Source organism: Bos grunniens, chromosome 7 (genome assembly GCF_055505025.1).
Source record: "Bos grunniens cultivar Pamir isolate PY7600 chromosome 7, Bosgru_T2T1.0, whole genome shotgun sequence".
Lineage (NCBI taxonomy): Eukaryota > Metazoa > Chordata > Mammalia > Artiodactyla > Bovidae > Bos > Bos grunniens.
In genome coordinates, this window is record NC_141171.1 from 60,691,557 (window position 1) to 60,719,209 (window position 27,653).

General features: G+C 51.1%; 2 protein-coding genes across 16 annotated transcripts in view; one reads left to right on the forward strand and one right to left on the reverse strand.

Annotated features, from left to right (window-relative positions):
* The first annotated feature begins 1,515 nt into the window (after positions 1 to 1,515).
* Positions 1,516 to 14,021, forward strand: PCYOX1L (prenylcysteine oxidase 1 like). 3 transcript variants are annotated; one of them, XM_086412365.1, is made up of 6 exons: positions 1,590 to 1,871; positions 6,080 to 6,286; positions 7,759 to 7,933; positions 9,820 to 10,031; positions 12,467 to 12,607; positions 13,059 to 14,021. In XM_086412365.1, exons 1-6 carry the CDS (start codon positions 1,613 to 1,615, stop codon positions 13,715 to 13,717), a joined length of 1,653 nt encoding a protein of 550 aa, XP_086268491.1. In that variant the 5' UTR covers positions 1,590 to 1,612; the 3' UTR covers positions 13,718 to 14,021. The 3 variants fall into 3 exon arrangements, with proteins under 3 accessions (XP_086268493.1, XP_086268492.1, XP_086268491.1); XM_086412367.1 differs by lacking the exons at positions 12,467 to 12,607; positions 13,059 to 14,021 and adding an exon at positions 11,650 to 11,796 and having other exon boundaries at positions 1,516 to 1,871; XM_086412366.1 differs by lacking the exon at positions 6,080 to 6,286 and having other exon boundaries at positions 1,589 to 1,871.
* A 5,286-nt stretch (positions 14,022 to 19,307) lies between these two features.
* IL17B (interleukin 17B) overlaps positions 19,308 to 27,653 on the reverse strand; it is a 32,977-nt gene continuing 24,631 nt past the window's right edge. For 11 of the 13 annotated variants that reach the window (XM_086412381.1, XM_086412382.1, XM_086412379.1 and 8 more), the window contains 4 exons: positions 26,548 to 26,632; positions 23,903 to 24,169; positions 20,853 to 21,142; positions 19,308 to 19,607 (listed from right to left, as the gene is read on the reverse strand). In XM_086412381.1, coding sequence (XP_086268507.1) covers positions 19,376 to 19,607; positions 20,853 to 21,142; positions 23,903 to 24,025 — 645 coding nt within the window. In that variant the 5' untranslated portion in view covers positions 24,026 to 24,169; positions 26,548 to 26,632 and the 3' untranslated portion in view covers positions 19,308 to 19,375. Of the gene's footprint in view, positions 19,608 to 20,852; positions 21,143 to 23,235; positions 23,875 to 23,902; positions 25,010 to 26,547; positions 26,633 to 27,653 lie in introns of those variants that run through there. The other 2 variants (XM_086412374.1, XM_086412387.1) reach the window with 2 other exon arrangements.

Here is a 27,653-nt window from a genome sequence, read left to right on the forward strand (position 1 = left end):
ACATCTCACTGAGTCCTGCCCAATGTGCAGATTTATGGGCAAAAAAAAGTGTTACCTTTAGCCACTAAGTTTTGGGGTAGTTTGTTATGCAGCAATAAATAACTGATGGAATCACCCAACCCCACTCCCAGTCTCACTACTAGTACCTTGGCCACCAGAATTATGGCTCCTTGCTTTTCCTCTTAAACAGCTATTTTGAATTTGTCCTACAACTTTGATACACATGGTATTGTGGGATTGGAAGAATTTTTTCCTAACAGGAGAAAAGAGCTGTAAAATCTAGAATTACCAAGGACCCTAAAATTGGTTCAGATGGTAAACCATCTGCCTACAATGCAGGAGACCTGGGTTCAATCCCTGGGTTGGGAAGATCTGGAAAAGGAAATGGCAATCCACTCCAGTATTCTTGCCTGGAGAATCCTATGGTCGGAGGAACCTGGTAGGCTACAGTCCATGGGATCACAAAGAGTCGGACATGACTGAGCAACGTTTACTTTACTTAACTAAAATTAAAAGCAAAGTTGAGTTTTAATATGATTTTACCCTATTAAAAAAATACTGCATGGATCATACTGTTAGCACATAAGAGAACATGGCACAAAGCGATCAACGAATGCTTGTTTTAAAAGATGATTAAGGAAGGCACTTCCCTGGCATTCCAGTGGTTAAGACTGCTCCCAATGCAGGGGGCACAAGTTGAAATGCAGATTACATGCCACAGAGTGAGGCCAAAAAGAAAACATAGTAATTTAAAGGAGTATCTTGAGTCTGGTTTTGCATTTTAACATAAATATTACCAAAAAGTGTTTTTTGGGGTTTTTTTTTTTATGAGAAATGCATATTTATTCATCTACCATTTTACTAATAATCCAGTTTGGCCATGTTAAGACTCACAAAGTTGGCTGTAATCTCAGCTCTATGACCTTTTACTCTTCACAGAGTCCTTTCTATTTCTATTCTTAGCCATAATCTGACTGAATACACACGAATTTTCCTTATTTTATTTTGAAACTCATCCCCAATTTTATTTTCTGTGAGAGGAAATCTGTCCTTTATACTGTAGCTAACTAGCCATAGTGAAGCTGCTTTTGTTTCCTTAGAGAGTGAAAATGGAGTTTATCTCTTCCTTTCTACCTTTCCTCTCCCCTCTAAGAGTGGATGAAACGCTTACCTTTTGTTTTTGAAGTAGAAGGCAGAGACACAAACTGTGTCAAAGCCGCAAAGACACGTGGTAACTAACAGCAGAGCGTCTAGCCATCCTGGCTGCATGGTTGGTCAGCAATCTCCAGCACTTGCAGACACTGCCAAGTGATTTCACGTGCCTTATTTCACGTGATTGTCACAACCACCTAGAAAGGTAGAGCAGGAGACTGTATGGGACACGGAGAAGGCACGTTACAGAGCTACTAACGCTCAGAGGTTGGATTTGAACGGAGATCGTCAAAGCTGCAGTTCTTTATCATCAATCTCCCCGGAGCTGGGCCCGGGTCCTGATGCTGAGTACCCAAAGCGCGCGCACCTGCGCCGGAGCAAGACAAGCCAGCCAATGAGGAAACCGCATCCAGGAGGCGGGACGGAGAAGTTGCCAATGACAGAGCCTGCCCCTAGAGAGATGCGGCTAATGAGGGCCTCGTGCCGAAGAGGGACTGCCGCTTGTCCAATAAGAAGCTGTGACCAACGAGGCTGGAAGGCGGAACAGCCAGCTGGGCGCTGGGGCGGGGCGGGGAGCCCAGCGCCAACCCTCCAGTGCCCGAGCCCCGGCGTGCTGCCCCCATCGCTGCCCGCCATGGCCCACGCTGCCCGGCTCCTCGCCGCGCTGGCCGCGCTCCTCGCTGCCGCCGCTACAGGCGATGCCCGGCCCAGTAAAATCGGTGCGGGAAGGACTGGGTGGGGTGCAGATCTGGGGAGGGCTGCGAGGGAAAAGGGTTGTCAGCCGGGAGCAGCTGGATGGGGGAAGGGGAAGGCAGCTGGACGAGGGAGGGGTCCTCGGGAGAGGAGCTGGGTGGAGAAGAGCCGAGGCACTGCGACTGGGCGAGGAAGGGGACCGCAGTAGACAAGGTGCTGATGGGGAGGGAGGCGTGGGCCTGTGTCCAGGGCTACCTGGGGCAGAAAAGACCCTTGGGGCAGGACTGGTCACTGATCTCACCAGAAGGTTCAGGGGCGTTAAGTATCTGCCCTCTACCTGGCTCTTTGCCAGGTGCCCCCAGGACTCTGGTCTGTCTGGATGATGTCATTCACACAGGTTTATTGAGGGTCGTCTGTGTAGCAGGCACTGGTTCATAGTTCCTGTCCGGAGGAGGAGAGACTGCACAATACAAGGAAGTTAGTGCTGAGGCTGAGAAAGACTGTGAATATAGAGGAAGGGCAGTCACCCGTCTTTGTGGGCTCTGGGAGGGCTTCCTAGAAGCAACATCTAAGCCAAAAACCTCATGGAGGGTAGGAGACAGTTCTAGGAGAGACAGAACCCATGGTAAGTCCTCTGGGGACAGATTTGTTGAATGACAAAATGAGGAATTTTTCACAGCAGTCTTCTTATTTATTTGCTTTTTTTCCCCCAACATTTTATGTTGAAAATTTTCAAACCTAGACCAAAGTTTAAAGACTTACACATTGATCATCTCTTTACCCAGCACCTAGATTCTGTTGTTAAGAAACTGCTACTATATTTGCTTTATCACAGACCTATCACATGTCCATTAATCCATCTTAGATTTTAATGCTTTTCAAAATAAATTGCAGACATGAGGACATACTTCTAAATACTTCATCATGTATATAACTAACATTCCATATTTGTTTATACTTTTTTTCTCTTAACATTTGTCATTTTAATTCAACATGAATCAAAGATTTTCAAGTCCCTCATATATCAGATTCCTGTAGACAGAGATGCTGGGTTTCTGGTGTGGGAGAGGAGTGACTCTCACTGGGAGGGAGGGCTGCCCCATAGGAATACCACAGACATAATGGGGCCAGTGCAGTGCTAAGGTCTGCATTACCAAACCCCAGCTCAGGCCATAAAGGATTAAGACAGGCTGAAGCGTGCCAGAAATCAATTTAGGACTAAACATTTAGGGTTTTCAGAGGAGAGAGAATCCTGAGAGCTGGAGTGGATAGAGAAGGCTTGATGAAGGAGATGGATTTGGAGCCAGGCTTTGAAGGATGGGGAAGAATGAGGCAGGCAAGGTCTTGATGTGCAGGGCTCCCGCATCTCTTGAGAAAGGGCAGCAGAGCATGGCATTTACCAGTGACCACTGAGGAAGGGGTAGGACATTCTCACAGCTCAACCATTTCTGCCAATGCAGAACTTGCTGCCTGCCTCATTCCAGCTGGTCCTACCCACTTCACCCCAGGCATCATCAAGGCAAGAGATTTGGCAATGCCAAGCTTCCTGCAACTTTCTTAATTTTCCTCACTGCTCTGATAAGAGCCTCTGTGCATCCTCGGTGGCTTGGACTCTGCCCACAATGGGAATGGGGGGCTTCCTGTTAAGATGTTGTAACCCTCAGGCTGCTTCATGATCAAATCTGAACACCTCGGTGTGGCATCAGACCCTTAAAAGTCCCCCAGAATTCCACCTGGCCCCTGCTTATGCTGTTCTCTCTGCAGAGAATGGGTTTCTGCTCACTGGTAAAACCCACTATCCTCCAGGATCCCAATCTACATTGCTACAGGGCCCTCTCTGTTCCATTCATTCTATGTCCAGCAAATCTTACCACAGACTAGAGAGCAGGTGTCAGGTCATTGGTGTTGAAGGAGCCATTTCTTAGTGAGATGAGGTCTTCTGCTTCCCTATAGCCTTTAGGCAGCTTCCAGGTCTTCTGATAGCAATTTCTCTGGGGGGAAAAAAAAAAAGGGTAATTCAGGGCTTTGTCAAAAATGGAAAGGGTGGGAAGCACTTGGTTTAAAAGGTTAAAGGGTGTCCTTGGAAGCGGCTTTGTAAACACTGAGAATAAAGAAGTAATTTGTTCTTTCAAAATGCAATAGTGAGCTCTACTGCCTGCCAGAATCTGGGGACATAGGGACCCTCAGTCCTTGACAGATCATTTGAGTAGTGTCCCATGGACCAGGCCAGGGTAAGGAGAGTATGCTGTGGGAATATGTAGGAGGGACAGTTGTCTTAGGCAGGTCAGGCCAGCCAGCTAAGAATGACATATAAGGGCCACAGAGGTCAGCAAGGCAAAAGACAACAGAGCGTTTCTGACAAAGGGAACGACGTGGGCAAAGGCACAGGCATGACAGGGCGAAGTCTGTTCCACAGCAAAAGAAGCTGAGGCAGGGGACTAACCTGGCAGTCCAGTGGTTGAGACTCTGTGCTTCCACTACAGGGGGCACGAGTTCTATCCCTGGTCAAGGAATTAAGATCCATATGCTGCATGGTATGGCCAAAAAAAGAAATTGAGGCAGACAAAAAGGTGGAGTGTTGCAAGGCTGAGGCAGGACATGGAATAAGTAAATGGAGACCAGATCATAAAGAACCTTGTAGTTTTGCCTTCTTGACAAGAGTTAGTAGTCTTAGGGTCCAACAAGTGGGTGTGTGTGTGTGTGCGTGTGCACACGTGCGCACGCGAATACTGGAGTGGGTTTTGCCATTTCCTCCTCCAGGGGATCTTCCTGATCCAAGGATCGAACGTGCGTCTCTTGTACCTCCTACATTGGCAGGCAAATTCTTGACTACTGTGCCACCTGGAAAGCCCAACATGGGTCTAGTAAGGACAAATCTCCTTCTCTTTGATATGTTACTAGACTGTCAGGTGAGAGGAAAGCTGTGTCTTAGATACCTGGTGGGCAAAAACTGTGGGTAGCATGGCTGTCCAACTCAGTAGCTTCACAGCTGCTTCACTATCCTCTCAGTGCTGTGTAATGATTACTATCTGTTTGGTCAGTGGTTCCTAGCAGCACCTCAGAGCCCTGACCAGTAACACACTTTTCTCAGTGACTTGGATCAGAATATTGGTGGTATATGAACTAAGTTTGCAACTAACTAAGGAAAGAAGGAGGAGAAGTAAAGACAGTAGGTAAGACCCAAAAAGATGTCAAAAAGCTGAAACTATAACAAGAGTCCAAAGTGGAATAGAGTGCCCTATATAGTGACTAGTTATCTGTCACAGGGTGCATTCGAGGCTTGGCAAACATGGATGTGGAAATGACTTAAGTGTCAGGTGAGAAGTTGCAATAGACCAAGGGTTGGCTGACTTCTTAAGTTAAATGCCAGAGAGTAAGTATTTTAGGCTGTGCTTATAGCCTCTGTTCCAACTTTACTCAACTCTGCCTGGCATGAAAGAGCCATAGTCAATAAGCAAAAGAAAGTGCATGGTTCCATTCCAATAAAGCTTCAGCTTACAAAAACAGAAATCTGCCTTGATTTGGCTCTCAGGCTGTAGTTTGCCAACCCCTGGATTAAGGAGTGAATTCCTAATACTAATCTAACCTAATTACCTGGCAGTGACCAGGTATTCACCAATTCATAGTAAAATATCCCTGGTGGCTCAGGTGGTAAAGAATCCACCTGCAATGTGAGAGACCTGGGTTCGATCCCTGGGTTGGGAAGATCCCCTAGAAAAGGGAACAGTATTCTGGCCTAGAGAATTCCATGGACAGAGCAGCCAGGCAGGCTACATACAGTCCATGGGGTTGCAAAGAGTCAGACACGACTGAGTGACTTTCACTTTGACTTTCAATGAGTTTGTATAAAGCTAGATTTATTCCCTTAAATAAATTTTGAGATTCTTCCCTGCCCCCTTGCTGCTAACTTGTCTTTTTCTTTATAAAATAAGGGTTATAGTAGGTGGTAGTTTGCAGGTTGTACTTTGCTGTTTGATAGCTTTACTGCCTGGCGAATTCCATGGATGGAGGAGCCTAGCAGGCTATAGTTCATGGGGTTGCAAAGAGTCGGAAAGACTGAGAAGCTAACACTTTACTAAGCACTAGTCTACAGATTTCCTTTTTGAGATGTTAGAAGCCTATGAGATGCGAGTACCTAGGAAACCACTGGCCCAGGAGACTGAGAAGGAGTGACCCACAGTCTCACACCCCTGCTCTGTCTCTCCCCACGCCTGCCTCCTGGGCCTGATGACAGCTGTGGTTGGAGCTGGAATCGGGGGCTCTGCTGTGGCCCACTTCCTCCAACAGCACTTTGGCCCCCGGGTGCAGATCGACGTGTTTGAGAAGGGGACCGTGGGCGGCCGCCTAGCCACCATCTCCGTCAACAAGCAGCACTATGAGAGTGGCGCCGCCTCCTTTCACTCCCTGAGCCTCCACATGCAGGGTTTCGTCAAGCAGCTGGGTGAGTGCACCATCCTTGGGCTGGCGGCAGCCCTCGGGCCCTTCCCAGGTGACCCAGATGGTCAAGGCCAGAAGGTCATGTGCCCAATCTCCTCATTTTACAGATGGAGCAGCTGAGACCAGAGAGGGGAAGGAACTTGCCTGAGGTTACACAGTGAGTTAGTTGCAGAGCCCGGATTAGAATTCAGGTTTGACAGCCCCACCCCCAGACTAGTTTCTCTCCCCATCAGTTTACTGCTTCTCAGTAATCTATAATCATAACGGCTTCCACATGCTGTGTGCTTGCCAAGCACCTGGCATCCTTCTGGGTCATACATAGACATTACTTCTAATCCTCCTACCAGCCTGCAAGATGGGTGCTATATCTCCTCCCAAGGCAACTGAGGCTCATACACCTGGGCTAAGGCCCTACAGCTAATAAGCAAGAGAGCTGAGATTCAACCCCAGCAGCATCTGTCAAAACCACAAATATATGTACCACTGGATGCAGAAATTCCACTTCTCAGAAGTGATCCCGTAAGTGTGCTCACAGATGTACAGAGCAGCAGACACACAAGGTTACTCGTTACAGCACTGTTTGTAATAGTAAAAAGTTGAAAATATTCTACCTGCCCATCCACTAGGATCTGAGACTAAATATTGTTTAAGCACACAGCAGACTATTCAGTAGCCAAGTCCTGTATGCCCAGGTATAGAACACTCTCTTAAGATGCACATGTCAGTAAGGTGCAGGCCACTGTGTATATTAATAGTATATGGGGGTGGGTGGAGGGAGAGACAGCTCACAGATGTGTACACATTTATAAGTGTTGGCACAAAATATCTCTAGAAGGATGGTGAAGGAATATACTTACTGGTTGCGTCTGGGTAGGGGAACTTTGTGATTTAGGGACAGGAATAGGAGGGAAAGAAAGAAAAGTCCATGACTTAGGGCAGGCCCTATAATCTCTAAGCCTCACTTTCCATCCATCCATCTTTACCTGGGGGATACTGACTCTTGTTCTGCCTCTCCCGAGACTGTGAGAGGATGAAGTGAGATCCAAAGCTTCGGTGCTCTGTTAGTTGTAGAGTGCAGGTGGTTATCAGGAGCTGTGATTTCTTCCCTGTGGCCTTGGTGCCCCGGGCCACCATTCCAGAGCAAGCCCCGTGGCTCTCAGCCCCTAGACGATCCAGGATGACGACTGAATCTCCCTCACTCATGGCTGAGTGGATCCCTGTTAGGAAAACATCTAAAACGGAATATGAGTTTAATTTTCATTTCTTTGTTGACTAGGCGGGCCAGACATCTCCCCAGCACACTGTTTACTGTTGTTGAACAAGCAGCACAGATGCACCAAACATAGTGTCACATTCCCTTTAGTGGAGCCATCCTTCAGGATGGCCCTGAATTTAAGCTTCTGGCATTGCTAGGTTCCCCTGGGGTTCAGGGGGGCCTCTGTAGGGGACCTAAGGGCCTCTTCATTGTCTCCTCAGGGCTGCGGCACCGGCGCGAGGTGGGAGGCAGGAGCGCCATCTTCAATGGGGAGAACTTCGTGCTGGAGGAGACAGACTGGTACCTGCTGAACCTCTTCCGCCTCTGGTGGCACTACGGCATCAGCTTCCTGAGACTGCAGATGTGGGTGGAGGAGGTCATGGAGAAGTTCATGAGGTAGGGCTGGGCAGAGCCTTGGGGAGGGCCTTCCAGAGGGAGAGAGGAAAAGAGGTGCAGAAGGAACCAACTTGACTGTACATTGTCAAAATGGAAAAGGTACTCACTGGGTGTGAGAATTCCACCCAGGCTCTGAGCACACCCCCAGCATCAGGAAGGGACTTACTTTAGTACAGCGGTACTTGTCTCTCGTGTTGTCACACTGGCATCCTCTTTCCCTTAGCTAAACTGGTAAATAAAAGCATGGGTTGCAAGACTTCCCTGGTGGTCCAGTGGTTAAGACTCTGTGTTTCTAGTGCAAGGGTCATGGGTTTGATCCCTGGTCAGGGAACTAAAAAATCCCACATCCCTTGTGCTCTGGCCAAAAAAAAGCATGGGTTGCAAACTCAGCCACCTTCAAGGGCCTGCCTGGGGTATGAATAAATGAAGCAGTTTAGTGAAAGGGAAGGATAAGCAGTGAGGGGTCCTGAAGAGCCAGGCCCTATCGGAATGGGCAGCTAGCCCTCTGCTCAAACCCCCTGTGGCCACGTGGGAATGCCAGCCTTACAGGGCAAATTCCGGTTTTTCAGAAGAAACTGGAAATCCAGTTGTATGTGAGATTAGTTTTTCAATATGTGCAACCAGTTCATCTCACAAGGCAAATAAGACATACCTGCAGGCCACAAGCAACCTGTGGACCACCATTTACAAACTCTTCTGTCCTCCAGGCCTATCTAGAACAAACACCTTTCTTTACCAGTTCCTCCTCCTTATGCCCCAGCCCCCTCCGCATCAACTCCAAATAAGAAGGATAAGTATCCTGTTGTCACTCTGTCAACCCCTCATAGTCCACTCACTCACCAGGCTAGTCCCCAGCTCTCCCCGACAGTCAGTCCTTCCAAAGGTTCTCCGTTTTCTGGCCTAGGTGCAGAGACTTCAGGATCAGACACTTGTTCATGGCCTCCAGGCCTCCTTCCTGGTTTCTGGCACTTCTCTGCTCTTCCCACTCCTGTAACTATGCTTTTTTATGGCACTTCTTCCTTGTACTCTCCAGGTATCCCCAAAGTTAGTTCTTCACTTCTCTTTCCTCTTTCATATATTTTTCTCCCTTGTCAATTTTATCCAACCCCCCAGCACCAAGTTCTCCCTTTTGTGGTAGACAACCTCTACCTGTGAGCCCCAGTTTCCCCTTAAGTTCCAGACCCACTACCTAAGCAGTCTCTAATTGCTTTCTGGATACCTCCATTTGGGCTTCTTGTCAACAACCAAACCCGGCACATTTACAGAACAGCCCGAGCAGAAGCAACATTCCAAAGGCCACTATCCAAAAGTCCATCAGCCGACAGCTCCAGGCAAATGCCAGTCCTCAAGGTGGGGAGAGTCGTGGGGGAAGAAGACATTAGCGAGGGGGTGAGTGGGAGCCTCGTTGGACCAAGACACAGGGGAAGACAGGCCAAGCCAGCAGAGAGGGTGACAACTTTGGCATAAAGCAGCTGCCATGGGGTCCAGTGTGGTCCTAGAAGCCAGGGAAGAGCTGTTGTTGCTGGAGAGGGGATATGTCAGTGGGGGTGGGCATGGACCACTGCTTGGCAGTCCCAGCTGAGTGAGAAGAGGACTGCAACCTCATCAGGGAGCGACTTGAGAGGTGATATGATTGTCATTCAGAGGAGCCACCATGTGAAGCCAGGTTCTGGTGGGATCCAAAGTGTTTGCCCTTCCCTCTGGGCTGTCCCTTCAGGTGGGACGGGCCCACCATAGCCAGCAAATAGGCCAAGGTAACATAACAAGCTTCCTCTCCCACCCCTACATGGAGAGGAGGGGTGGGCCCCCAGGTGCAGTGACCCAGCGGCAGGTGGTCAGCAGAAAGGCCTTTCTGCACAAGAGCTCTGGGTCCATATGTCTCCCAGGATCTATAAGTACCAGGCCCACGGTTATGCCTTCTCGGGTGTGGAGGAACTGCTCTACTCGCTGGGAGAATCTGCCTTCGTCAACATGACCCAGCGCTCCGTGGCTGAGTCCCTGCTCCAGGTGGGCGTCACCCAGCGCTTTATCGACGACGTAGTCTCCGCCGTTCTGCGGGCCAGCTACGGCCAGTCAGCAGCGATGCCCGCCTTTACCGGTAAGCCTCCAGCCCTCAGCCTGTCCACCTGCCCTTCCCCAGCCCTCCTTGTAATAACCTTACATTTACCCAACTCAGTACATGACATCACCCCAACACCCTTTGATTCTGGCATCCGTCCTCTCAGTTGGCAGGAGATGGTGTTCACCTCACTTCACAGTGAAAGGGAAGCTCAGATCTCAGGTCTGGGGTGTTTCTGCCACTCCTGTTTGGATTGGTTTCATAATCTGCCCCGCTAAGACCTCTGGGCCCCTGGGATTCCACTTATTAGAGCACTGCATCTTCCCAGCTCATTACTGGGGTGGGCAGGCACATATATCACCCACCATCTTCCAGCACAGGACACAGATCTGCCCAAGAAAGACATCAAGGCACATCTTCCCCAAGGTGTGGTAACTATTCTGGGCCTTGAAAGATACAGTAGGATTTTATTGGGGCGGTGAGGGCTGGGGAGGGGCATTCAAGGCCAAGGAACTACACAGGCACTCACTGGCCTGCTTGGCTGGGTTCTTCTCCTCTCCTGCCTCCTAACATGGAAGGCCCAGGCTCAGTCCTGTGTCCTCCTCTGCTCTCAACTACTCAGCCTCCCTTGGTGAGCTCAGCCAGTCTTGGGGCTTCAGTTCCACCCACCTGACTCCCAAACATGACCTCTAGCCCAGACCTGTCTCCAGAACTGCAAGCTCATGTGTCAGCCGTCACCCTGTGTCCACACTGGAACGGCTAATGGGCGTCTCAGACTCAGTGCACCCAAACCTGAGCTTCTGATCTTTCCCCTCAAGCCTGCCCCTCCCAGCCTCCCCATAGGCTGGCTGGTAATTACTCCTTTCGGTTGCTCCAGCCAAAACCTTGAATCATTGCTTTCTTTCATACCCTTTGTGTCATATGTCAGGAAATCCCATCTGCTTTGCCTTCCATGTATACCTAGAACCTGACTGCTTCCTAGCAATGCCTCTTCCTTGGTCTAAGCACTAGCATCCTTCACCAGGATTGCTACAAGTCTCCTACCAGGTCCCCCACCCTCTGCCCACTCCCTGGCCCCTCCAAGCTCAACACCTCACCCAGATGATCCTTTTAAAACAAAAGACAGATCCTGACAGGCCTGCGTGTAAGACTGTAATGGCTCCTACTTTCCTTCAGGGAAAATCCAAAGTCCTTCCAGTGGTCTGCAGGGCCCTGTGGTCTAGGCCTCACCATCTCACCACTCACGCACCCCAGACCAGCCACTCTGGTCTTCTTGCCATGTCTCCAGCGTCCCAGGTACTCTCCCACCTTGAGGCTTTTGTGTGGCCATCCCTCTGCCTGGAAGAACCTTCCTGGAGACGCAGTCATAGTAAACTCTTGCTTCCCATGTCTCTGTGAAGATGTTGCCTTTTCATTGAAGCTGCATAACCTCTCCCACCCCCAGGAGTCCTGGTCCCCTTGCCCTACCAGGCTACTGAATTGACTTATTTTATCTCCTCCCACTCGAATGCAGGCTTCCCAATGGGAATCTTTCCCCTTTGTTTACTGAGAAATCCTTACAACAGTGCTGACCATCATAGGCACTCAGACCATTTTTGCTAAATAAATGAATTATAATTATATAATTATAATTAACAAGTACCTCCCACATGCCTAGGATACTCTTCCTCTGGCCGCTGCTCGTTCCTTCCCAGCCTTCTGGTCCTGCCTAGTGTCCCCTCAGCAAGATGACCCTGCTCATTCTCCCAGCACCTTGTAGGTATCCTTTGATATATAATTCATGTATCATGCAGTGCACGCATTTAAAATGTAGGAGTCAATGGCTTTCAGAACAGTCAGAGTTTTGTCTCCATCTGGCTTCCCTGGTGACACAGCAATAAAGAATTCACCTGCTAATGCAGAAGCAATGGGTTCAATCCCTGGGTCGGGAATATCCCCTGGAGGAAGAAATGGCAACCCACTCTAGAATTCTCGCTGGAAAAAAATCCCATGGACAGAGGAGCCTGGTGGGCTATGGTCCACAGGGTCGCAAAGAGCCAGACATGACTGAGAAACTGAGTGTGCACACACATACACCCGTGTCTCCATCACCACAATCAATTTGAGAACATTTTCACTGCCCTCAAAACTCATCCCTGTAGCCATCAGTTCCCCCAACATCCCCTAGCCTTCCAGCCCTAGGCAACCACAAATCTGCTCTGTGTTTCTGTGGATTTGCCCATTCTGGGCAGTCTATTTAAATAGAATCATACAATCTGTGTTCTTCTATAGGGGCTCTTGCACTGAGCATAATGTTTTTACTTTACAACATTGTGAATTCTATCGTATCTATCTCTGTGTATTGTCTCTCCCTGCGGGAGTTGGGGGGAGTCTTGGCCTGGGACAGAGGCCTGAGTAGGATGGTGCTGGCCTCTCCAGCCCCACTGCCTAGAGGTTGAGAAGCCACTGATCACCCTCCCTCCCCTTTTGCCCAGGAGCCATGTCTCTAGCGGGGGCCCAAGGTAGCCTGTGGTCTGTGGAGGGAGGCAACAAGCTGGTTTGTTCTGGTCTGCTGAAGCTCACCAAGGCCAACGTGATCCATGCCACGGTGACCACTGTGACCCTGCAGCCAACAGGTAAATAGACAGAGCAGGGGCCATAACCACTCCCTTCCTATACAATGAACACTTCCTCCTCTATCCCTAAAACTCCTCTGCTGGGGTGCAGGTCCCAGCACTGCCAAGCGACACCAGAGGGCACTGTTGTCCTGATTAAAATGTCAGAGCAGAAAGCAGAGACTTGGCACTCATCTAGCCCCATTCATTTGACCACTGAGGACTCTGAGCCACAGCCTTGCCCATGCTCCCTAGCTAGTCAGCACCACAGCCAGAGAAAGAGTTTGGGTTTCCTGATTCCGGTCCAGGGCTCGCCCTGCCACCATACCAGCATTGAAAAACTGACACAGCAGCTGGACGGCACGGCTGCACCCAGGGTCTTGTCCCCTCGGTGCTAGGCCCTGGACAGCAGATAAGTGGGTAGAAGCCAAGAAAGAAGTTGACTTTTGTGTTCTCTTCTCTCTCCGTCCAGAGGGGAAACCCTTGTATCGGGTCAGGTATGAGAATGAGGCGGGCACGGGCTCTGACAACTATGACATAGTGGTCATCGCCACCCCCCTGCACCTGGACAACAGCAGCACCATCGCCTTTGAAGGATTCGACCCACCCATCGATGTCGTCCAGGGCTCTTTCCAGCCCACCGTCGTCTCCTTGGTCCATGGCTACCTCAACTCTTCCTACTTTGGCTTCCCCGACCCTAAGCTTTTCCCCTTTGCCAATATCCTTACCACAGATTTCCCCAGCTTCTTCTGTGCCCTGGACAACATCTGTCCTGTCAACATCTCAGCCAGCTTCCGGCGGAAGCAGCCTCAGGAGGCCGCTGTTTGGCGAGTCCAGTCCCCCCAGCCCCTCCTCCGGTCCCAGCTGAAGACCCTCTTTCGCTCCTATTACTCAGTCCAGACGGCCGAGTGGCAGGCCCACCCCGTCCATAGCCCCCACACCCCCCTCCCACGGTTCACACTGCATGACCAGCTCTTCCACCTCAATGCCCTGGAGTGGGCGGCCAGCTCCGTGGAGGTGACGGCTGTGGCTGCCAAGAACGTGGCACTGCTGGCTTTCAACCGCTGGTACCAGGACCTAGACAAGATTGACCAAAAGGATTTGATGCATAAGGTGAAGACTGAGCTGTGAGGGCTCCGAGGAGAGCTGGAAATGTCCAGCCTCTGCTGAAGAAGGACTCCCTTCACAACAGCCAAGATCATATAAGCCACATGCACCCACAGAGTCCTTCTCTGACCCCTCCTGTGTGGAGTGTCCTTTGCCTCCAGTGTGGGTCCTGGTGACCCACTCTCTGCCTTTCCATCTTAAGGATTCTCACAGTGGTGTTTTGTTTTTTTTTTTGAAGGGGGAGAGTAAAAGAAGAGGAAGAACATTCAAGCCAATGTATTCACTTATTTATTTTTTTTTTTAAGAAATAAAAGTCCATCTTAAGCTGCTTCTGACTTTGTTTTCTAAGTAGAAGACGGTGATAACCGTGGTAGGGAATATAAGGCAGAAAACTTTGAATCCAATTTCTTTATTGTCTACTCCCAACAGGCACCTAAGGAACACCTCCAATGAAACATATGTAACCAGATAGTTACAAATAGAGGGAAGATGAGAAAACATAAATAAGACAGGATAATAGCTCCTATTTATGGTAGGCTTCCTAGATGCAAGTACCTAGTTAAGAACTTTAACTAGACACCATCCAAGTTTTTAAACAACACTGCATTTGAAGGAGATGCCGGGAAGTATACAAGGAAGAAATGGTTACCCCAGCAGAGCTGGCAGCCTAGCTCTGAGCCTCCTGGCAACCAGTGGAAAAAGGGAAACATATCAGGCCACAGGAAGAGGAACACTTTTTTCCTTGGCAACTGGAAGAAACAACCATTCTGTCCATTAAGAGTCTTGTCTTATAAGAAGACAAGTTCCCAGCTGGTGGAAGGCAGTTGTGCCTCACCCCCCAAATATCTACCCAGAAGAGAAAAGGGACGCTGTGATGAAGTCTGCTGGAGACTGGATGCCCAAGTCCTATCCAGACCAGCTAAAGCTGGTTCTGAGGAAGGCCCAGATCCCCATGAGGATACCACACTGCCAAATGACATTGGCATTGTAAATTCCTAACAGGAAGAGTCCCAGAGATCATCCAGCTAACTTCCCTCTTTTTGTAGAGATGGAGATAAAAGCCCAAAGTGAGGAACAAATTTGCCCAGTCTCTTGATGAATTCATAGAACTGAAATCCAGAGCTTCTCCTTAAAAGTTAACTGAATTCAGTATAGGACAAAATACCCTTCAAAGCAGCAGAGGCCCAAACTCGTCTGAAGCTGCTTTTACTATGCGGAAGTGATGGTAGTGAAAGAGATGGTGCCTTTGAAGTGCATGCACATAGCGTGCACTCATTGGTCATTATAGGAAATAGGAAGCCGACACACCAGTAAGAATACTTTTGGTTGTGGCAGTAGTAAAAAACCGAACTCAAACTAGCCTAAGCAATAAAAGGGTCTTATTAAAGTCCAGGCACAGGGCAGGCATTGAGTGTAGTGCAATGCCAGCGTCATCATTTCTTTCGTGGTCAGAGATGGCCGCCAACAGCTCCCAGGGCCAGAGGGTCTTCTCTCACAACCCCTGAAGCAGAGTCTGGCTCTGGGCTCACTGGGCCCCTACTGAACCAATTCCTGTGGTCAAATGAACACCACGTGCAGATGGCTCAGGACTTAGCTACTAGACCAGTACCTGGGACACAAGGGATGAGATTAAACAAATCAGCTTAGAACAGCCCTGAGGAAGAGGTGATCTCCAGAATACAAGATCAGAGGGGTGGAAAGAGTGCTGGAGGGAGGTCAGCCAGATGCAGGATGGGGCTGTTCCTTCCCCCTCCTCTCAGGTCTGGTGAAATCTACATGCAATGATTTCTTGTCAAGGCCTGTGTTTGAAATAAGGATGCTGTGGGCTGTCGTGGTGTAACTGATGACCACTGGTACTAGGCTGGAGGACCAAGGCCAATATCAGACTTGTCCCTAATAAGCCTCGCATCCCTCAGGCTATGTGCACAGAAGAGGCCAACCAGGACAGATTCGCTTGATCCTCAGCCTGATTGCAGTGGGGCTCACTGGTCCTCAGAAACTTCCTTTGTCTGGGTAGGCAGGCCTGAACAGCTCAGAACAAAAACAGGCCAAGATGCCTACACTACCTTCTTCCACAAGCCCAAACACGACAGCTGGATCCCACTACCTCTCTGCCTATAAGGAAAATCCAGAGATTCCTGAAGGCAGCAGAAGGGAGTGTGGAAACCAGCAGGAAACCTTGGTCTCAGAGCCCACCCTAGCCTTCTTAGGCCAGGAAAGAGGCCCCATGGGCCCAGAGTTCTCTGGGAGAAGACAGCATTTGCAAAGACAGCCTTACAACCTGCCAAATGAAACAGGAAAGAGGTCACACCACCTCGGTAGTCCTGGGTGCAACATTGTTATTCAGTCGCTCAGTTGTGACAGACTCTTTGCAACCCCATGGACTGCCCCACACCAGGCTTCCCTGTCCTTCACCATCTCCCGGAGTTTGCTCAAACTCATGTCCATTGAGTCAGTGATACAATCTAACCATCTCATCCTCTGTCAACCCCCTCTCCTCCTGCCTTCAATCTTTCCCAGCATCAGTCTTTTCCAACAAGTAATAGACAGGTAAAACTTCCCCCCTAGACTCCACCCCTAGAGCAGGTAACCCAAGCAAAATCTCAGCACTTTGTGGGGAGGAGTGGTTAGAGGGTAGAATTTGGGGTGGGTATATGCAGAGTACATCATGAGAAACGCTGGACTGGAAGAAACACAAGCTGGAATCAAGATTGCCGGGAGAAATATCAATAACCTCAGATATGCAGATGACACCACCCTTATGGCAGAAAGTGAAGAGGAACTAAAAGCCTCTTGATGAAAGTGAAAGTGGAGAGTGAAAAAGTTGGCTTAAAGCTCAACATTCAGAAAACGAAGATCATGACATCCGGTCCCATCACTTCATGGGAAATAGATGGGGAAACAGTGGAAACAGTGTCAGACTTTATTTTTCTGGGCTCCAAAATCACTGCAGATGGTGACTGCAGCCATGAAATGAAAAGACGCTTACTCCTTGGAAGGAAAGTTATGACTACCCTAGATAGCATATTCAAAAGCTAAGACATTACTTTGCCAACAAAGGTCTGTCTAGTCAAGGCTATGGTTTTTCCTGTGGTCATGTATGGATGTGAGAGTTGGACTGTGAAGAAGGCTGAGTGCTGAAGAATTGATGCTTTTGAACTGTGGTGTTGGAGAAGACTCTTGAGAGTCCTTTGGACTGCAAGGAGATCCAACCAGTCCATCCTGAAGGAGATCAGCCCTGGGATTTCTTTGGAAGGAATGATGCTAAAGCTGAAACTCCAGTACTTTGGCCACCTCATGTGAAGAGTTGACTCATTGGAAAAGACTCTGATGCTGGGAGGGATTGGGGGCAGGAGGAGAAGGGGACGACAGAGGATGAGATGGCTGGATGGCATCACTGACTCGATGGACGTGAGTCTGAGTGAACTCCGGGAGTTGGTGATGGATAGGGAGGCCTGGCATGCTGCGATTCATGGGGTCGCAAAGAGTCAGACACAACTGAGTGACTGAACTGAACTGAACTGAACTGAGGAATAGTGAGGGAGAGAGGAATGCCTTGCTACTGACCCACCTTTGAAGAAGCAACAGGAACAAAGGGCAGATCATGGGCTCCCCCTAGAGGCTTCTGTGGATGAGTGCATGCATTCATTCGCGAATCCCTACACCTCTATTTTGCCCTAATGTTGGAGATGGAGCTCTGAAGGAGTTAGATGAGGCCTCTGTTCTTGTGGAGGGGGAGTCTCTCACCAGACAGTGGAAAACAGGAAACCCACTTAGAGCACACAAAGTTGGGGGAAAAGTGTAGACCTGGCTCTCCAAAGATCCTGAACTTCCCATTGCTGCCCTTAAACCAGGGAACTGGAAAAGGCCAACTGTCAGCCCAAGCTCATGAGGCCAGGCTCCTAAGTCACAGAATGGTAAAACCAGAGAAGACCCTGGAGATCCCTAAATCCCACTGCTTACTTCACAATTGAGAAAACTGAAGCCCAGAAAAAGGGAAAGGCAACATCCATATAAAATTAATGAGCGTTCGTTGAGCACCAGCCTCTGCGTGTCTGATGTTCTCATAGGAGGAGGACAGGCAGTCCCACCCACATTAGAAGTTTCCTCACCCGATCCCTATGCCCCGGGCACCCTGGGGGGGCTCCCAGGCCCTTACCCCACAAAAAGGCCTTGGAGGCCCCTCATGTGCTGCTGAAGTCTTAAGGCCTGGAGAGCAGACTGCAGGGGCCACAGGGAAGAGCCACCCCCCAGGGAGGAGAAGCGGCTGCTGAAAAGGCATCAGCACGCGCTGGCACGGGAAGTCTATTTTCCATGTGTCTGGAACCAGGCCGAAGCTTCCTAGGGTAATTTTAACCAGTATCCACTCTAGAACAATACCAAAAAAGGTAAGTTACTTGCCAGCCCAGACAGGCACATACCTAACCACTGCCCTTTCATGAATTAGACCCTGAAAACATTCAGAACGAAGGCTGCTTTAGGCACTGAAGTTTGAGCAGCCAAGTATTCTACATTGGCGGTTGGCCGTCTTCTCAAAATTAACTCTAAAGTGCCAGCTATTCTTACCTTCAGAAAACACCGCCTGAGCCCCTCAGCTGTCTTCAGAGAGCCTAGGTATTTTTAGCCCCTAGAACAGCTGATTCAGGATTTGCTTCAGGGGCTAGGAGGGCACAGGAGGATTTGATTGCAAGGGTCTAATGGATGGGGTCAGGCAAGGGATTAGCATCCAGGGGTTAGAAGCTAGCAGGGGCTTTAGGACAAGTGAGTCCATACAGCCTTTTTTTTTTTTTAAACTTTTTGACTGTACCCCACGGCATGTGGGATCTTAATTCTCCGACCAGGGATCAAAGCCACACCGCCTGCATTGGAAGGCAGAGTTTAACCACTGGACTGCAGGGAAGTCCCCACACTGCATTTTTGATCAGAAAAGATTCTTGGTATAAGCCAGCAGTTCTCAAAATGTGGTCCCCATACCAGCAGCGTCAGTATCACCTGGGAACCACTGCATTAGAAACACAAAGTCTCAGTCCCCTGCCCCCTGCCCCACCCCCAGCTGCACACTACCCTCCTCTGCCCCCACCCCCCTAACCCCCCTCCCCCCCACCCCCGGCAGCAAGGGCTTGTTTGCAATGGCCCATGACTTCATCGGGGAGAATCAGCCCTTGTTCACTCCTAGATAGGTTTCTACTAATAAAGCTCCAATAACGTGACTGAAATAAAGGCTTACAAATGCAAAGAAAGTATCTGACTGTCCTAAATGGTAGAAAGGACTTCCTAGGTGACTCAGATGGTAAAGAATCTGCCTGCAATGTAGGAGACCCAGGTTCAGTCCCTGGGTGGGAAAAGTCCCCTGGAGAAGGGAATAGCAACCTACTCTAGTATTCTTGCCTGGAAAATTCCAAGGACGGAGGAGCCTGGCAGGCTATAGTCCATGAGGTTGCAAAGAGTCGGACACGACTGAGCGACTAACACTTAAATGGTATAAATGAATGTAGTTTTCGTAATAACCCATCTCAGTGTTGAACTCTGGGTGATGGAAAATCTTCCTCCACATTGATTGAAATCTACCTCCCACCCAGTTTTGGCTTCAGAGCCACAAGGAGCAAAAACAGTCTTGCTTTACAAAAGACAGCCTTTACTTTTCATCGCCTTGCTCGGCAAGGGGGTATGGGGAGTGCTGTCTCAGAAGATGCAGGTACAGCCCACGGCGATGGTCTCCATGACTGCGCGCTGGCGGCAGGGCCCGGAGCGTGGCGGCGGCGGGCAGAGGCGGCGCCGCACAGGCACCTGGCTGAACACGGGCACGCTCACCATGCTGCGGTCCTCCTGCATGGTGAAGGGGTTCACGCAGCCCAGACACAAGCACTGCGCCTCCGGCAGGTCTGCAGGAACGCGGCTGGGGTCATGGTTGATGCTGTGGGAACGCGGGAGAGAGCACAGGGCAGAAAGAAGGAAGATTGCGGGAAGGACAAACCGACACCCATCACCACGCCCCTGCCTTTCCTGGCCCAGGTTTCCACTGCACAGCAAGCATGTGCCATGTGGAGGACAGGCAGTGAACCTGTGGGCCTGCAGCGTCGGCATTGCCCGGGAGCCTGTTAGAAATTCAGAACCTCCCCCTACCCTAGACCTCCTGAATCAGTGCCTACATACTCATAAGATCCCCAAGAAGGTCAAGGGCACAGCAAAGTAGAAGCCCGGCTTCAGAGGGTCTTTACAGACCCTTTCAGTTGCCACATTCCAGGTATGGGAGCCACTAGCAACATGGGGCTGTTCGAGCTTAAAAGAATCAAAACTAGCTCCTCAGTGACACTAGCCACGTTCTAAGCGCCCAGGAGCCACATGAGGCTAGTGGCTACCACATTGGACTTTACACTGTCACAGAAAGTCCTATGAACATACTGTTCTAGAGTCTCAAGATATAAATCATGTGGCTAAAAATCTTTGGCCTGGGTTCGTGAGTGAGGACCCCTCAGGGTCAGTCCTTTTCTTTATTATTTAATCAACACATATACACGTGGCCCGTTCTGTGTGGCAGGTGCTGTGCAGGGAAGTGGAGCTACAACCAAGGTAAGACACCACTGCTGTCCCCGAGGGGCAGCGGGTCTTGATACCCAAGCCCAGCAGTGTATCCTAACCATGTGGAGATGTAGAAATTGCCACTTGCTGGGCCTCATCCCTGGAGATTTTGATTGGATGGGGTGTGAGAATCCTTAGATGATTCTGATACAGGCACCGGGATGGTCCCATCTAGGTGAGGGATGGATGTGCACACAGCCAACTCAGCACGGCCTGAAGGTGCTGTAACCAGCGGTGTGTACAAGGCACTGTGAGCTGGAGGACATGGCATTAGGGGAAGGCCTTTCAGGCCCTTCCCTGGAGACTTGGAGAGCACAACATCAGAGCCCGGCATAGATGTCTCATTTCTTAACAAGTCAGCGGAGTAGATACGACTGTCACCTCTACGTATAGTTGAGGAATCTGAGGCTCAGAGAGGCTAAGTAACTTGCCCAAAGCCACACAGCCAGTAAAAGGCAAAGCCAGGATGCACACCTAAGCCTCTGAATCCAAGGTCTTCACTCTTGACAGGGAGAGTGGGCAGGGCATCCCCGCCAGCCCCCAACACAAAGCTTTCCCATGGCTGCCTGGCCTGGCCTACCTGTAGCCCCAGGGTGACAGACTCCTCTTGTTGGACAGCCACAGCTGCAGGTTGACCTCGCACTTCCTCCTGGCCGGCTCGGAGCTGTTCCTCAGCTGCGCCACCATTTCCGCCAGGTTTCTCTCATATTCCTCCATGCGGGCATAGGGCTTTGCCCGGGACACCAGGTCCAGTGGCAACTGGTGAGGCCCAGGGGCCAGGGTCCCAGGCCGCCCTGGCCCCTTTCTCTTGCCTTTGGGGTTCCTGGGCTGGCCCAGCCCCAGGAAGATGGAGATGGTGAGAAGGAACAGCTGGGAAGGAAGGCCACAGGTCAAAGGTGGGAGAGACAGGTCACTGCCTAGGCCAAGACTCAGGGCACAAGGAAGGAGGAGGGAAGAAGAAAGGCCCCTAGGGGAGCCACCTGTCAAGCCCTGGCCTGGTCCCACCAGCCCACCACACCTGTATTGATACATGTGCATGCCGCATTCATCACTAAATCCTGTTGCACCTCTTAAAAACCTCCCCACCCATCCACTTCTCTACCTGCACCAACCTGTCACTTTCCTGGACAGCTCAGCAGCCTCCTACCTGGTACTCCATATCTCCCCATCTCCCCCTGGCTCCTTCCGATCAGTTCTCCACACCTGCCCAATGATAGGTTGGAATGCCAACCTACTAACATCACCTCCCCAGGCCAGACCTCTGCTGTGTTCTCCTTCCTCAAATCACACCTGGTTTCCTCTTGTACCCATGCTTCAGCCTCAGGCCTTCTCTCGAACCTTCCTCTTCTCGCACAAGGACTTCGCACAGGCTGCTTCCTACAGTCACCCCACATGTCTTGGCTCCAGTGTCACTTCCTTAGGGAGCCCTCTGTGGACCTTCTTGAGCTCTCAGCACCCCATGCCTCCTTCATGACTACTGTCTTCCAGTGTACATGTGATCCTTTCACAAGTCAGGCCCCCACTAAGCACAGGCTCCGTGAGAGCCAGCACTCTATCCGTTTCCACATACTGCCTTGTCCCCCATGTCTGCACAGTACTGGGCACTAGGTATTCAGTGAACATTTGCTGAGTGAATGAATGCCTGCCACCAGCCCTGCCCGTCTGCAGCTTGCAGTCTGGCAAGGAAAGCAGATGGTGAAGAAGAAACAAGCACCTAAGCCTCGCTAGCAGCAGGGTGAGGATGGGGCCACACAGCGTGTGGTCAGAGACACACAGGGACACCCGCTTAGCCTGGTGGCAGTGGGGTGGTCTTGCAAAGCCTTTCTGGGGAAGGGGGCAAGTCTGGTGAGGTTTGAAGAATAAGACAGAGGCAGATGTGCGCAGAGGGAGCCTAAACATGGTGTAGAGGTGGGGGAGGGAACCATGTGAGAGGAACTTTCAGTGGCTTAAAACTTTGCTGAAAGGAAACAGTGGGGCTGAAATAGAGTGGACAGGAGGTGAGGGCAGGAGATGAAGTTGGTGATGTGTGCCGTTCACGGCCAAAGACCCCTGATGAACTCCATGACACTGGTTCTCCACTCCTCCACGCCCCAACCATCTGCCTTCCCGACCCCTTGTCCCCCCCCACCCGCTGCTGTCCACTCCTCCCTGCACAACAAGCAGCATCAGGAAAGCCTCTCATTCACCTGGGAGAGGACCTGGGTGCCCAGCAGAATGCAGACTCCACAGGAAGCTGGGAGAGGACGGCCAGGACTCGGGTGGGAGTCAGGGCTGGTCAGAAGGGAGAAGCCTCCAGAGGGGACTTCATCTCCTCCCTGAGCCTACCTGCCCTGTACCCCTCACCCCGCCACCCGCATGGCCCATGCTGATCTCTCCTGCCTACCCAGCCAGTCTTGACCCTTGCAAACAAGTTTCAGCAGAGCCCCTCTTGGTAGAACCATTTCTTGGCACCAAATCCATGACAGATTCAAGTCACTGGTACAGAAAGACATCTCCCTAACAATAGGCTTTCTCATCTGAGCTGCTCACATGGCATTCTTAAACCCTGGCTCTCCACTCAGAGAAATTCAGAAGAGAACCCATCTCCCTCCATCCGTTTATAGATGGGAAACAGAGAAACAGAAGGCCCTGCCCAAGGTCACACAGCCTGGATCTCAGGACAGAGAGATTCTGGAAAAACCCCGATAACTGAGATTGCCAAGATCTCCTCAGTTGCCTTTGGCCTGAAAGGGCCTTGGTGTAGTCAGGCTGCACCCAGCTCAGGAGCCGGAGCCGCTGGCCATGGCTGCAGGCTCTGAGACCAGTCTCTGTTTCTCTCTCGTCCTGGGGGACAGGACAGAGGGAGAACTCGCCTCTGCAGATTCCAAGCCAAACAGAGGTGGCCATTAATCAATGGAGAAGAAGTAAAAAAAACACTCAGGCCCTAAAAAGGAGTGGGGGTGGGGTGGGGAATCGCCACGTACCAGGTTATGCGGCCAGTCCATCCTGCAAGCCAGGCGATCAGCCTGCAGCTGCCGCCCGCCTGGAACCCCAGATGCCTCCGCCACGAGAATGGCAGCAACAGGACTCAGCGCAGCAATTATAGCTCGTCAGGGGGTTGCCGGGGGAGTGGGTGGGTGGGCTCGTCATCGCCTGGGAACCTTGGACTCCCAGCTGGCGGGCCTGGCGCAGTGGCAGGCGGTGAGGGGCGTGGGGGCAAGCCAGGAGCCGGGCTGAGGTGCCCAGGGGCTGTTGACTGAGGGACAATGCCCTGTGTGTCTGGTGGGGCTCTGGCGGGTGGCACCTCCGCCTGTGGCCTGCGGCCGGCCGCCCAGCCAGCACCCACAGGGCTACCTAAGACAATCAGCTTCGTTAGTTTGGGGGATGGCAAGGGGGCGAGGGTGGAGGAGGGACAGGCTGTCCGTTGGTCAGGACAGCAAATGTCCTCGGAGCACGCTGGCCAGGAGCAGGACACAGGCCCCATCTCCCAGGGAGACAGCCTCAGGCACCCCGGCCTCAGCCAGCCCCAGGTGAGCTCAGAGGCCCTCGGCACCCCCATAGCTCCCAGGCAGGGAAACTGAGGCCAGAGTGAAGAAGGGACTTGTCTAGGATTATACAGTGAGTGAGGGATGCCAAAGCCGGGATTCATACCTGGTCTCTGGGCAGGGCTTTATCCACCCCCCATGTTGCTTTTCTTGGCATATTTTCTGCACAGTTCAAGCTTGCTGTGAACATGTTTCTGAATCTGTGTGCTCTCACGAGGGCCAAGTCCATGAGGTCCGTGAGGACTTGATGGCTGGTTGTCCCAGCCTTCTGGATGCAATGCTCCCCCTCATGTAGAGAAGGTCTCCACTCCAAGGGCCTGTCTCTGCGTGGCTGCTTGTGACTTCCATCCTCTCTCAGCCTCAGTTTCCTTCTCTGTAAAATGGGAGCCATGCCCAAGAATCAGTGGTGGCCTGGCCCATTTCTCCTGGAAATCTTTCTGAGTCTCATTTCCCCTGTGTCTAGAACAACCTCTAGGGGTTGTTACTAGGAGTAAGGGAAATAAGCCACATTCAACAGCTGACACAGTGCCTGGCATGTAGCATGTGCTCAATAAACATAGCTGTTTATTATGAAGACTATCACTGTACAATAACAGTGTAATTGTTCTTGGGAACATTCAGTTCAGTTCAGTCGCTCAATTGTGTCCGACTCTTTGCGACCCCATGAATCACAGCACGCCAGGCCTCCCTGTCCATCACCAACTCCTGGAGTTTACTCAAACTCATGTCCATCGAGTCAGTGATGCCATCCAGCCATCTCATCCTCTGTCGTCCCCTTCTCCTCCTGCCCTCAATCCCTCCCAGCATCAGAGTCTTTTCCAATGAGTCAACTCTTCACATGAAGTGGCCGAAGTATTGGAGTTTCAGCTTTAGCATCAGTCCTTCCAATGAACACCCAGGACTGATCTCCTTTAGAATGGACCAGTTGGATATCCTTCAGTCCAAGGGACTCTCAAGAGTCTTCTCCAGCACCATAGTTCAAAAGCATCAATTCTTGCTGTTCTATTTAGCATTAGAGCAAGCACAGTTCTCATGGCCCAGCCAACTCTCCTTTCTACCTCTTTGGGCCCACCCTCCTGGCTGAGAGCTTTGGACCTCATGGGCTCTGGCCAAAATTTCATGAGCTTAGGTAACCCCAGGGTCCTCTTGTCTAAGAATCATGTGCTGGATGTACCTAGTCTGGGTCTCTCCCCTCAAGTGAGCAGCCCAGCTGAATGCGAGCAAGCAAGCTCCCCTGAGGAGGAGGTGAAGGGGGTGTGAAGAGCACAGGGGAGGAACACAGACAGCACGCTCCAGGACTACACCGTCCTATTGGGGCCACTCGTGGCCATTTACAGGAATCGCCAAGGGGAAGAACGCAGGGTGCAAGGCGCTCCTGAATGTCACAAGATTAATCTGTCCGGGGCAGGTTTCCACAGCATAACTGAGAAGCTGGCTGAGGCTCGAGCTCATAGAGATACCACCATATTTGGTCAAATACTAGACAGGGCTCTATTCTATCACTGGAAACTCCAGAGGGAGGGGGACTCTGAAAATACCTCCTCAAGCAACAAAGGCCCCCAGTCCCATCCCAGGCTGCCCCAGCCCCAACACCACTGTCCTTTGGACGTGTGAAACAGCCAGCATGAGGCGGCAAAGGATGGGGGCAAGCTGATTGTAACCTATGCAGCCTTCTTGCTGCCCTTCTGCTTCTGCTGCTGCTGGTGGTGGGGTCCCACAGATATGCAGCTGGGGGGGCCCTCCCTGCATCCACAGAAAGGGAGAAATTAAAAGATGGGGATTGGGCTACAAGGGGGTTCCTCAGCTTCTCAGGACCCCTGAAACCACCACACTCTTCTTGCCTGCCAGCAACACACACTGCGGGCTTTCATCTCCCAAAGACAGGGCTTGGCTGCCTCAGCTTCCAACTTCGCAGATTCCAGGGTCCCGGCCCCAGAGTTCTAATGAGGCAGTCCCAGGAATCTGCACCTTACCAAGGCCCCAGTCAGGGAACTACAGGGCTCCTCACCCATCACCTGCCCCATCACCATTCTACCACAGGGAGACCAAGGCCCAGGGAGGGACAGGCCTTACCCAAGCTCACACAGCATTTTGGTGCACAGCTGAGTAAGGCTGGTTCGAGCACAATTTATTCTCCTAATTCTTAAGCAGGGGGCCTGGATTCAATCCCTGTTCAGGGAACTAGATCCCACATGCTGCAACTAAGAGTTCACATGCTACAACTAGAGATCCCACATGCCACAACTAAGACCTGATGCAGGCAAATAAATAAATTCAAATACTTTTTAAAAAGACAGAGAACCGAGAAGCCAGGCCAGTCCTTCTGGTGGCCCCAGAGAGGGGAGGGGGATCTGTGGATACTTAAGCAGGTACAGTGAGGAGTCAAGGATGGACCCAGTCACCATCATTGGGTTTCCCATTCCTGGGCCAGCTCAAGCCAGGAAGCAGGCCCGTTCTTCCAACTTTGGTTTCTAGAAACCACTGAGAGGTCATCAGACCTGAAGGATATCCTGAGGATGAACCCTGGCTGATCCCTGAGGGACCTTACCCTCCAGGTCAGAGCCAAGCCTGAAGGAGGCATGATAACAGAGACCCCACAGGGACCCCTTAGGTCTTTTCTCACAGTCAGTGATCAATACAGGGGAATGAGGGAAGGGCTACATGGGCTGGAGAGCAAGGGACAGGAAATGGTCGTGCTCAGAGCTACCAGGTCCCTCGGAGGCCGCCCAGCTAGAAGCGTTCTGTACTCACCGCCAGGTGGCACCACCAGAAAGCCAGATGTCCCCGAGGAGCAGGCACACCCTGGCAGAACTTTCACGTCAGCCACTCCTTTTCCCTGGATGAAAACAAGGGAACCAGGTAAGTAAAAGTCTTGTGCCTGCCATGGCCGCCAGAGCAACCCTAGCGTTGATGAGGACCAGTGCCCGGGACACCTTCCAGATCAGAGCAGGAACTGCATGACATACAACCAGCCAGGAGTGAGGGGGCAGGGGCCGGGTGGTGGCTTCTGTCTGCTGTGTGAGTGGCTGCCTTTACTTGGAGCACCTACCATGTGTTAGGCCCTAGGCCTCTGGCACCAGGACAACGTAATCTTCAGGAAAACAATAAGTAATAATAGCTGCTGCTTAATTCTACTTACTTAGACTACCTGCATGCATGCACGCTCAGCTGCTCAGTCGCGCCCAACTCTTGCAACCCCACGGACAGTAGCCCATCAGGCTCTTCGGTCCATGGGATTTCCCAAGCAAGAATACTGGAGTGGGTTGCCATTTCTTCCTCCACTTAGACCACCTAGTACAGTGATAAGTCTTTCATGTGCATTGTGGTTGTTTGTTTTTTAATCTTTTGGCCACACTGCTCAACATATGGGATCTTAGTCTGCCGACCAGGGATTGAACCCGCGCTTTCTGCACTGGAAGCATGGAGTCTTAGCCACTGGACCGCCAGGGAAGTACCACATGCACTGCTTTATTAAATCCTTCCAACCACCCTGTGGTGAAGTCTTAATTTGATCCCGAATCTACCGATGGGGAAACTGAGGCTCAGAGAGCCCAAAGTCACAGCGGATTCAAAGCAGATTTGATTCCTATGCATGCTGTTTCCTGCTATGCAGGAAGGAGAGGGACATCACAGTCAGCAAGGAGGCAGAAGTGTCCAACTGGTCAGCTGGTCACTGAGGAGGGGCTATGCTTGCCTCAGCCACACTTTGACATTGTCAAACCAGATCGTGCATGTTGGGGCGGTCACTGAACCCAAGACCAAACACAGTCCTCATAGGGATCTAAGAGTTCCCAGGCTATGGGTCTGGTGCCCAGCAATATTCCTGGCTCATAGCAGGCATTCACTAAATACCTGAC

Bases quoted from the DNA above. Each gene is read 5' to 3' on its own strand.
- PCYOX1L (XM_086412365.1), top strand. From the start codon at position 1,613: ATGCGGCTAATGAGGGCCTCGTGCCGAAGAGGGACTGCCGCTTGTCCA. The intron at 1,872-6,079 runs GTGCGGGAAGGA...GCCTGATGACAG, and splicing joins TGCCCGGCCCAGTAAAATCG to CTGTGGTTGGAGCTGGAATC. The intron at 12,608-13,058 runs GTAAATAGACAG...CTCTCCGTCCAG, and splicing joins TGTGACCCTGCAGCCAACAG to AGGGGAAACCCTTGTATCGG.